General features: G+C 49.5%; 1 protein-coding gene across 2 annotated transcripts in view; it reads right to left on the minus strand.

Annotated features, from left to right (window-relative positions):
- Positions 1–3,436: 3,436 nt before the first annotated feature.
- Positions 3,437–11,396, minus strand: part of BCAP31 (B cell receptor associated protein 31) — a 34,452-nt gene continuing 26,492 nt past the window's right edge. For both annotated transcript variants that reach the window (XM_027845776.1, XM_027845775.1), the window contains exons 5-8: positions 9,417–9,552; positions 7,016–7,130; positions 5,894–5,994; positions 3,437–4,092 (exon numbers count right to left, since the gene is read on the minus strand). In XM_027845776.1, coding sequence (XP_027701577.1) covers positions 4,054–4,092; positions 5,894–5,994; positions 7,016–7,130; positions 9,417–9,552 — 391 coding nt within the window. In that variant the 3' untranslated portion in view covers positions 3,437–4,053. The remainder of the gene's footprint in view (positions 4,093–5,893; positions 5,995–7,015; positions 7,131–9,416; positions 9,553–11,396) is intronic.

The raw sequence follows: 11,396 nt of genomic DNA on the forward strand, positions 1-11,396 counted from the left end.
CAGCTGTGTGTATCTGTTGTGTCTGTGTGTGGTGTGTGTCTGTTGTGGTGTGTGTTGTGTGTATAGCTGGAGTAAACAATGAGTATCTTTCCTCCTCCCAACCCCTCCCAGAGCTTGTTGGATAGGAATCTTCTGGCCCTGATCCTCAAGCCCAATTTCCTGACAACCCACCAAGATCAAGGTGTGTGTGTGGGTGGGTGGTATTTGCGTGCGCATGTATGTGTACATACAGTGGCTATATATATATATATATATATATATACAGTATATAGATATATATATGATACATATATATACAGTATATAGATATATATGGAATTGAGAATACCAGGTGTAAGTTATGCCTGAGGGCAAAGACTTGTATTTTGCACATTTTGTAAAAACTCTAAGAGAAGAGTGATTTCTGCCTGTATATTTCTAAAAAGAGAAACAACCCTCCACCCCCAACCCCAAGACAGCCTGATAGAGATCTAATTTTGTTAGAAAAAAAAAAAAGCTGAAAAAAAGCCTCATCCTGGTTTTTGTCACAGGTTTTTGGTCTTCAGGCCTTCCTTGCTCACTACCAAGAGTGGTGAGGGGAGTTCAGGTCTGGGAGGCCAGATCCCTGACTCTGCCCCCTCCCCAGCAGCTATGTAGATTGAGGCCTGGCCTTTTAGGAGGGAGGGAAGGGGCGTCTCCCAAAACACCAGCCTGGCACAGCCCATGGTGCCACTGTTCACACCCCCACCCCAGCCCCTTCCCTTAATGCCATCCCAGGAAGGGCAGAGTAATAGATCTGGGGAAGGAAGGGGCACTGGACGGTACCTTAGAACCCCTGCCCATGTCTTCCCCCCCCCCCTTCTGTCTGCACTTTGCATCTCTGTCTTCCACATAGAAGCTTTAATCCGCCTTGTGTCAAAAAAGCAAAAACCCTGACAGACAGCCAAAATGGGACCCCACGGAGCCCAGGCCCACTCTAGGTCTTGGGGGACCCTGGGACGTTCTGACTGCTAAAAAGCCACCTGCAAACATAGCAATAAAGACATGTCATTTTTCAACTTGTTGCTGTCTTTCCTTTAGGGGACAGGTGCCACCAAAGTGGGTTTGCAGGTCCTTCCCCAAAAATCCTATACATGATCACTCCCCTATATCATGTGACAGGTCTAGTGGCCCCAATTCACAACTTCTATCATTTCTCTCCATACTTGGGCAGATTTCACATGGGCAGAATCTCCAAATCTCTTGGCATTCAAGTCCCTCAAAATTGGATCTTGGGATCACTTTTCCAGGTTTAATGGATGGCCTTTCCATAATCCATGCCTTTCTTTGGATTCTGAAGTCTCCCTCTCTACCAGTGCTTGCTCAGAATCTCTTTCCTGGGGGCACTTAAAAAGCCCAAGGTCTACTCCACAGACCTTTCTGTCCTCCTAAGCTGCCCTGCCTTTTTGACTCACTCTTTGCCCCACAGCTTTCCTGATTCTACCTTCAACCTGAAGCCCTGGCTTTCAAGGCCACGTGGGATAGGCATGCTCCCCTGCAGTTTTACCCCTCCTCAAATTACCCCACACTTTCTTCAAGTTGAGTCTTTGGATTCCCTTGCACTTACGTGCTTTTAAAAAAGTTGAAACTGAAACAATTTCTATGAAATCTTTAGACTTGTCACAATGTAGGCAGAATGGCTTCTCCCAACCCTGTTTGCTTCCTTGTTTTCCTTCTGCCACGTCTCACTGGGCAGGTTTCTGGGGCTCACCTTTGTGAGTGGGCCTTTTTCAAAGGTCATGGCCAAACATGTCCACAGTTCAGCTCAAATAAACCCTAGTTTAGGAAATGCTGCTTGTCTGCTTTTTCTGATGTCTGCTTATGGCTCTTAACACAAATTTAACGGGATCCTGGGTGGGGGTGGGGGGGGTAAGGGCGGTGGATCCCCCTTGGTTGGTGGGGGGTTAGGGCCATTTTCCCTCCATTAGTTTGGCCAGGGACTACTCAGCTTCCTTGAGCTTGGGAAAGCTCATAGAATTGATCACCTCTTTCCTCATCCTCATTAGGGTTGTTGTGAAGTCCAAATGAGATAACAGGAGATAACAAACATTATTAAATCATTAAATGCTATTATTGAATTGGTTGCTAGGCGGTGGATTGGGCTCCCTCCGTTTTGGTATTTGCCTTGAATCTTGGAAATGAGGAGTTGGGGAGAAATCACTATCCCACAAACTTCAGGACTACAGGACAGTGTCTTTTCAGATTCTGTACAATCTGACTTGCTTGCTCCTTGACCTTTTCCAACCAACTTTCTTTGGTCCCTTTGGTCTCTCCCGAACAGGAAGCTGGGAAACCAGCTGGACGCCAAATGTTTTTGGATATGATGGGGCTTCCTAGTTCGAGCTATATACCTGACAGGGTATATAGGATTCCCTCAACAGGGAATCCAACCATATCTGGGACCTCTCCCCAGCTAGAAGCCTGCTACTTTGGGGCAGGATATATGTGGAGTATATGGAGCCTACTTCACTTAGAGCCAGCCTTCCTTTCATTATCTCCCCCATTCCTACTTAAGCCTAGTAAATTTAATACCCCCTCCCCAACCAAGAAGACATGGCCTCTCCTCAGAAATCACCTCCCTGAAGCCCACTCAGTTTTTAGTGCTTTCCCAAAAGACAAGCCCCACCTTCACCTGTTGGTGAAAGTGACAATCCTTCCCTGCCCAGGTAGGGCAAGCCCTCCCTTAGCTCTGAAGAGGGCTGTGTTAACTAGTCACTAGTTGTGGAGATTTGGAAACAGGATCTCAGAAGGGGAGGGATGATTAGCCTTTTTGACCCACTCTGTCCCACAGCTTTCCTGACTCTACCTTCAACCTGAGAAGCCACATGGGACAGGCATGCTCCCCTGCAGTTTTACCCCTCAAATTACCCCACATTCAAATTACATTGGGGGTGGCAGAGGGAGCTTAAAAGGAAGGCTGAAGGATGAAGAACCCTACCAAAGTCTCTGCTGTAATACAGCATAATAATGTAATACAGCATAATAATGCTGTAATACAGTTCAGGCTCCTCTTCCCTTTCCATCAAGTATCATGTATCCATCATGTATCCCCAAGAGCCCAGAGGTGGGGCTTTCAGGCTCCAAAGGGCAAATGTATTATTTGCCACAAATTATATGTAAATTTATAATTTAATATAATTTATATGTATTTATTATTTTTTTAAATTTTAATTACTTATTATATTTAATTTATAAAATAAGTAAATTATTTCCCACACCTTGTACACGTACATACAAGGTAGAAGGGCAGGAATGAAGTAGCTACCTACCGTGTATCTACAGATGAACAGGGAAAAAGAAACCCAGAAGTTTTGGAAGTCTGGGACATCCAGACTTTTCTAACTCAATAGCCCCTCAGACTATGAGGAATCTTCTCTTTTCTGTGCCAGCCAGATCCATGCAGTCCACACATGTCAAGTCGCTTTGATTAACAAACTTTATTTCTCCAAGAGAAGCTGGGAACTACTCCCAGACCAAGTCCAGAAGTACCCACACACTGGAGAGATTCCTCATCAAGAAAAAAGCAGAGGGCTCTTCATAGTAAAACAGCCACCACCCCAAACCAAATGCCCAACCAAATCTCAGGTGCCCCCTCCTCAGGCAGCTAACCCTTTTGTTCTTTGGAATAGGAAGAGATGAAGGTAGGGAAAGCAAGGGGGACTAAATGAGAAGGGGCTCAAGCTTGCAATCATCATATCTAGGCACTCTACCCTTGCTCCCACCCCCAATTGCTGGGGTTGCACTCCAGATTCAGGGTAATGAGGAGGGGAAGGGGGGTGGTTCAGTGGTCAAAGTTGGTTTATTTACAAGCTGAGCAAAAGTGAAAGCCCAAAGCAGTTATGTCAGCAGTGGGGTATATGGAGCTTGGGGAAGGCATGGATCCCCAATACCAAGGGAGTGAGGGACAGGGAGCATTCCTTGAAGTTCCCCCCTTTCCAATGTGACCCAGAGAGAAGCAGCTGCTTGTGATGGGGAAGAATAGAAGCCAACTGATGGAAGGAGGAAGAAGATCGAAAGAGGAAGGGAGCCAACCCCTCACTCTTCTTTCTTGTCTGTCGGCCCATCCACTGCAGCCTGGAGAGGGAAAGAAACCAGAGGAACAGGATGGTACAAGTGGTCCCAATTCCCTCTTGGCAATGGAGAGAGAGTGTGCACCCAGACCTATCCCTGTGCCTCTGGCCTTTAAATAACCCTATCCTCTTGCCCAAACATCCTGGTTTTGCCCCCTTCCCACCTAGGAAGTATCCAGGCTGGGGATGGAGAGGGGTAGGAATGTCAGCCTCCCAAATCTCAAATCCAAGTTAAACTTTAAAAAGGGGAGGCTCTCCCCATCATCCCTGGCAGTAGCTCTGAGTCTTGGAGCCTGTGGCTGTGATGTGGCTGCCAGGACCCAGCCAGGAGCCTGGTGCCTGAGACAGGGATTGAGTGAAGCCTGGGAAGACAGCCGAGCGGACACTTCAGGAGGGGCTAGGAGGCTGGGCCCCTGCCAGGGTGGGGCCAGTTGGAAGGGACCAGACTCTCCTGTTTACCTTCCCAGAGCACCAGCAAGAACCAACTCTACCACCTACAGCCCCACCAGCCCCTGTACCCCCTGGGCCAAGGCCCCACCCCCAAAGCCTGGCCAACCCAAGCTGCTAGCCCAGAATGTCTAACTGCTTTTGTAACTCCAGCAACAGCTAAGGCTAAGGGAGGAGAAGCGGAGTAACTGCTACCACCTCTACCCCCAGCTACCCACTGACATTGGGTGGCTCCCTCCCTCACCTCCCATCAGCTGGGCTATGACATCCCAAGGTGTGGCAGGAGCCCACAGGGTCAAAGAGGGCAATGACAAGAAAGCAATAAACAACCTTTAAGGGCTGAAACAACCTCCTTCGTTACTTTGGGCCTCAAGCTCTGGCATCCAGTATGGACACCAGAGCATGGCAGCTGCCAGGGCCAGTACCTAAGGACCTCCATGGCCAACCATCATATGGCACCCAACCCAGGACTGGTCGTGATTGCCCAGAATAGCTGCTGGGGGCCTATAAATAACTCCCCACCCCAACCTGAGACAGGATCACTTGGGCTTCCAGAGACTGCCCTTGTGGTTTCAGAGCTATTCTGGGGTAAGTATGGGGGTATGTGGGAAAGCTGGCCCACACCCCAACCTGTCATGTCCATCTGTGACTCAATAGAGGGCAACAGGCTGCCATCACTTCAGCAGGCCTTCCGGGCCCAGATGTGTGGCCAGGGAAGGGCACACTGCTGGCTTTTTTCCCCTCTGCTACGTCCAAGGGGAAGGGCACACAGATTGGTGGGTGGGGGGAGGGCCCAAGCTATTCCCTCTGAGCCACGGCAACTAGAGGGCCTGAATGGAGAAAGAAGCCACAAGCATGTTGGTTTCTCTATTTCTCGTAATTCTGCCAGGTGGAAGAATTGAGGCGGTGTGTACCCTGGAGTGTGGAGCCAGAGCTCTGCCTCATTTTCTCAACTCTGTCCCAGGACTTGGTAGGGACACTTTACAATGAAAAATAGGAGGGCCCAAGAGAGATGTAGAGACAGAGAAGACACACAAAGAAATCGAAGAGATACTGAGTAGCTGCCTGAAGCCACCCAGACAGCTTCCAGCATCATTCCCACACCCGAGGCATCCTGGCAAGGAGCCCAAGAGCATGCTCTCCATCAACCACAGGTGCTGGCTTCCAACAATTGGCATCACTTGGCAGGGGGAGGGGCTGGGGGCTATGTGGGCCCTCTCCTGCTCCTCTGATAGTTTAAGAGGTCCAAGGTCAAACTGGTTTCCTTTTCTTCCATTAAACGCTCTCAGCATCCCAGGGGATGGAGCACCCCCTCTTCATCCTGGACACTGCCACCCCAGCACCAATCCTACACATACCTGGAGGCGGTTATGCTCCTCCAGCAGACGGTCATACTCCTTGGTCAGCCCTTCTGACTGCTTGCGCATGGCCAGAGCCTCATTTTCTGCTCTCTCCAGGTCTTGGGAGGAGACAGGACACAAATTAGGGTGGGAGGCGTGGCCTGTGGTCTGCATGCCACAGTCCATTTTTCAGGGTCTTCTTGGCCAATGATAAGAGAGGTTGGGAAGAGTCACTGTCTCTAAAAGAAGCTTACGCATGCTTTGGAAATGTCTGTCTGCCCTCTTTCTCCTTGTGTCCACATACAGTCTTAGAGGCTAGAGGACTATGGTAAGGAAGAAAGGAGGTGTGCCACAAAAAGGCATCCCAATGCCACAAAAGGATGTTGTGAGAAAGCCAAGGCCATACCAACCAAGTGTCGACATCTAGGTGATATGTGCATCCACAGTTTGCTGCCAAGATATGCTGGCAACAACGAATAGTTCAATATCCACCAGGTTTGGAGGGTAGTGAGGGGTGGGGGAGGTAAAGGGAGCAGAGTTTGGGCAAGGAAACATCATCTCTTAGGACCTTCCCCCATTTGCTAAGACTGAGCTAAGCTGCTCAATCTCTATAACCAGAAGTCTCCGGAGAAACAGGGAGCAGTCCAAAGCCTGGGGCGGGGGGAGGGAGGGTGTGTGTGTGAGTATTAGAGAGAACAGATGGGAACAAAGGGATGAAATGACTTGGGGAAGCTCATGGCTGATCTGGATTTATGAGAAACTCAACTGTCCACTCCCTTCCTGAACTTTTCTCTTTGTGGCCTTTGAACCTTCTTTCTACCATCACCACTCCACCCCCAATACCCCTTTCTGTTCTCAGCTCAAAGGTATCTCTGGGCTCCCCACACCTCCCACTTGGCATAGCTATTCTACATTGTGTGCTGCTGCAAAACACTATCCCAGCTTTCTGTATCCACTAGCACTGCCAGCTCCTGACCTCTGCTTGGCATTGCTGGGCCCCATGATAGCTTGGCATACACATAAGTGTGTGAATGGAGGGGGGGCTGGCAGGGAAGAGCAGAAGAAGCTGGTTTTTTGTTCCCCAGCTTCCCAGAACAGGAGGCAGCCCAGGGGTCCTCTTGTCAAGGGCCCAGCCCTTACTTCGCTTGCTGACAGCCAGCTCCTCCATGAGTTTCTTGAGCTCAGCCTTCAGGTTTTTGTTCTCCACTAGCACATCATCGTTCAGGTCCAATTTACCACCATCTGTGCCAGCTTCCTAGGAAAAGCACCAAAGAGGCCCGGATTACCCAGCTCTCTGGGGACCCAGACCCACCCTCACCTCCCAATCGAGTAGCCATGTTAGGGAATGAGGGAGGAAAGCCTGTCAGCCCAGGCCTAAGCCCCTCTGAGTGGGCCAAAAGGAAGTCATGTCCACAGTTTGGGCTAAAGTCTTTATCAAAAGCCAGCCTTCGGAGTGGTGGGGAAGGTAGAGGAAGGCCATTTACTCGCTTACAACCTCCATATCCAATCTGTTGCCAAGGCATGTTGATTCTACCTTTCTAATAGCTTTCATGTACACCCCCTGACACTGCCCCCATTCTGGCGCAGGCCCTCATCTCATCATGCCTCGACTACTCCAATAGCCACTGAGGCGTTTGCCTGCCTCAGCTCTTCCCCCACTCCAATCCAGCCTCCACTGAACTGTCAAATTGCTCTTTACAAAGCACAGGTCTGACCATGGCACACATCACCCCTTCCCGCTCAGTCAGCTTCACTGGCTTCCTATCATCTCCAGGATCAAACAGAAAATCCTGCTTGACATTCAAAGCCTTTCCTAACCTGCCCCCTCACACACACACCTTTCCAGTCTTCTTCCACTACTCACTCCCTTGTACTCTGCAATCTAGTGACACCGGCCTCCACACAAGACCCTTCATCTCCCAACTCTGGGCATTTTCACTGTCTGTCTCCCATGCCTGGAATGTTCTCCCTCTTCATCTCTGCATTTTGGCTTCCACCTTCTACAGGAAGCCTTTCCTGATCTCCCTTCATGCTACTGCCCTCCATCAGTCAGTCAATAAACATTTAGTAAGTACCTGCTACATACCAGAAAGTATGCTAAGTGCTGGGGATTCAAAGGGAGGCAAAAGCTAAACCCTGTCTACAAGGATCATCTCCAATTTATCAAGCACTTAATAAATGCTTGTTAACTGGATATGTGTCAGAATAAGGACCAGACCTGAACCTTCTCCCCCATTTCCAGCCATCCCCTTCTCACCAGAAGAAATAACTTTCCCTTACCAATAAATGGACCCAGCAGGTTGCCCAATTCTAGCTAATCTCCTTGGCCTGGTCTTGCCAATGTCCCCTCTAATCACACCAATCAATCCCATTTTATTCCTCCCTGCCTCTGACTGTGCACTTCAGCCAAGATAACACCGTGAGCAACATCCATTTAGCCCCTCAACCAACAAAGTCTTCCAAGACTGACCCAAGGCAACTCTGGTTGCTAACTCCTCATCTCTATCCTCTCAGCACTTAGGGATTTAAGCCTAACCTAACTTAGCAGTTAGATACTGCCAACATATTGGTGATTTGACATTCTAGGGACGAGAGAAAGAAAAAGGGAAGCCCAGATCCTAGCAGGAGTATCTCCTAAAGCCAAAGATGGTACCTGTTCCCACCTGCCCATCTAGCTAGAATGGATTCCCCTAAATAATAGCCCTTTAGCTCCGATTTCTAGTCTAAGGACCTTATAGTTCCCAGTAAAAGGCTTCACCCACAGGCACCACCCCAGCCAGGCTGCTGGCTGACTGGTTTACCTCAGAAAAAACCCAAGGGTATGCTGGAGCCAGCTCGAACTGGCTATCAAACACCAATCGACAAATCAGGCCTTGATTTATTGCTCTGTTGATTGTCTAACGCAGGGGTGGGTAAACGACAGTCCCACTGACCCGTGATTTTGTGCAGCCTGCTTTTGCACTGCCCCCGCTTGAGCTAAAAATGATTTTTACATCTTTTTAAATAAAACATAATTTTATTTAAAAATGTAAAAGCCATTCCTAGCTCATGGGCCTTCAGGCTGTAGTTGCCAACCCCTGGTCTAAACTTAAAAAAGTGATGGAGAAAAAGTTAATAATGCCCATTTAAAGCATTTCCTGCACATATTCCTCCCTAAGATACAGCTGTTGACCATTTATCAGCACACCCTGGGAAAAATCCCTAGGGAAAGAGAAAGTGAAAAAGAAAACCAGAGTAGGGGGTAAGAAATTCATTCTCTTAACAAGGAAAACCTTAGAGATGAATCATAGGGGCACCTGGGATTGAGTCAACACCACAGAGTACAGCCCACCCACCCAGGCTTCTTGGGTCTTGCCACAGACCAGCAGTTTTACAAGATGTTGTCAGCAGGGACATTTCCAGGCAGTACGGGGCGAGGCCGCTCAGGGCCCTGGCAGCTGAAGCCAGAGCAGGAGCCCTTGTGCTTGGCCAATCACTCCAGGCTGCCCACCTGGCACAGCCCCAGGGCTATCACATGGTAAAGGGAGGGGCCAGAACTCACCTTCTTCAGCTTGTCATTTTCTTCTATGTATTTCTTGGCAGCCTCACTGGCACCCTCAGCCTGTTTTTTGAAGGCTTCATTGGAGGCCAACAGTGTGGCCTGCTGGGAGATAAGGGTCACCAGGCGTCTGAGTAGGCTGTGATTGTTTAAAAAGGAAGAGAACGATGTTTAAAGGGGGGGAAAAAAAAAGGAGCCAGAAAGCTTGACTTCCAGCTTCTCTCCGGCCCTGACTGACACTTCTGGGTTAAAGGGAGGGCACCTGCAGCATCCCTGATAAGTAAGGCACCCATGACACTTTATAGCTGACTTAGTCTGCTCCCCATTGACCTCACAGAGAGACAGGCCCCACCCTCAAAGGTGCAGGGAAGCAATCCCATCTGGTCACAAATACAGATACCTGAAGATCTGTCTCCAAGAGCACACCAGGGCTGCTATGCCTTATCAAACCCACTCCTTGAGAATGGGCTTTTCTTGGTTTTTGTTTTTAAGGGGAGGAAGAAGACTCACACTAGGGTCCTTGGAGACAAAGTGAGAAATGCTGAATGGACTCCCTTACAGCCTAAACCTGCTGGTGATCTGTATCATCTAGACTTGGCCCTGGCCCCGTAAGTGTAAGGCCCAGAGGGAGCCAGAGTTGTGTAGGGCATTTCCAACAGGGATGGAGAGGATGCTACTTTTAACTCCCACAGGGCAAGCCACCTTGTGGCACCAGGCCTGCCTTGTGTAGTAGATGGCAGCATCTGTGGGAAGGGTAGACCCTTAGACCCTACTTTTAACTTCCCCTTACAAACTTTCCAGGTGTTCATCTCAGACACCCAAATCCTGACAGCCACCACATAAGGCAGGACTCACATGTAAAACAAACCAAACCAAACCAGGACCTGTGAGCAGAATGGACATCTGATGAGCCTAAATAAGTGAACACAGAGCAGCTGAGCCAGTGCTGGCTTCCTAAGCCCCTGAACCAGCAATCCGAGTGGCCTAGGAGTACAAAGAGCCTCAAAAGCAGCACACAAGCTTCCAAAACTGCAGGCCCAGGGCCTAGCCTGGGTGAGCCCTCCTCCTCCTGTCTCAAACCCAATCTTGGACAGCTGTGAGAAATTCAAGGATTCCTCCATTTCCCTGAAATCTGGGGAGATACTTCTTCACCCACCTAATTTAGGGAGACATTGCCCCCCACACACACACAGTTGGGGGGGGTTGCTGGAGTATAAGAACTTCTTTCCCCCTCCCATCTGGCACAAGGACACAAAGGTCACAGAACTAGGGAGTGAGCAAGAAATCACCTCCCAACTCCATTCTCAGAAAAGGACAGAGAACAGACAGGAAAAACAGCAGGGGGCAAAAAAGCTGGGCCTGAGCTACTGCCCCGGGACACTGCTCACTTGAGGCCTGCTGCTTTTTTTTTTTTCTTCTTCCTTCTCCTCCTCTTCCCCTTCCCTACCTCTCCCTGCCCCAAACAAATACTCACATTTTCCTCATGGTTTTAGTGGAAAAAAACCTTTTAAAAATAAAAGGCCAGGAGATTTCCCCCAATCCCACCTCCGCCCCCTCGTGGGGCTCTGCCTTGCCCAGTTTTTGGACAAACACTCAGAAGAGAGAAGTGGGGGTGGGGCATGGAAGGCCCTTCTCTTTCCTTTTTTCATTTAATTCACAGCTATTCAGTCACATCCAAGTCAGGGGTACAAGAACCAGGGGGCTCCCCCAGGAACAGGCCCAGGGCTGGCCGGGCTGCTGCCATCTGGCAAGAGCAGTGAGTTTCCAGTGACATGTACCCTCTAAAATTAGCGGTCTCAGGGATCTCGTGGCCCAAGGCTCAGATTTCCCTAACTCAGGCTGTAGGACCCCTCCTCAGCCAGGCCTTCTGCACCAAAAGGCCTTCCACCAAGGGCCAGGCTGAGCTGCTGAGGAGCAACCAACAGGACCGCCTCATCTACATACAAAGAGGCAGTCTGGAACCAACCACTGGGGGGGGGGGGG

The sequence above is a fragment of the Vombatus ursinus genome, unplaced genomic scaffold (assembly GCF_900497805.2).
Source record: "Vombatus ursinus unplaced genomic scaffold, bare-nosed wombat genome assembly UNPS02015024.1, whole genome shotgun sequence".
Classification (NCBI taxonomy): domain Eukaryota; kingdom Metazoa; phylum Chordata; class Mammalia; order Diprotodontia; family Vombatidae; genus Vombatus; species Vombatus ursinus.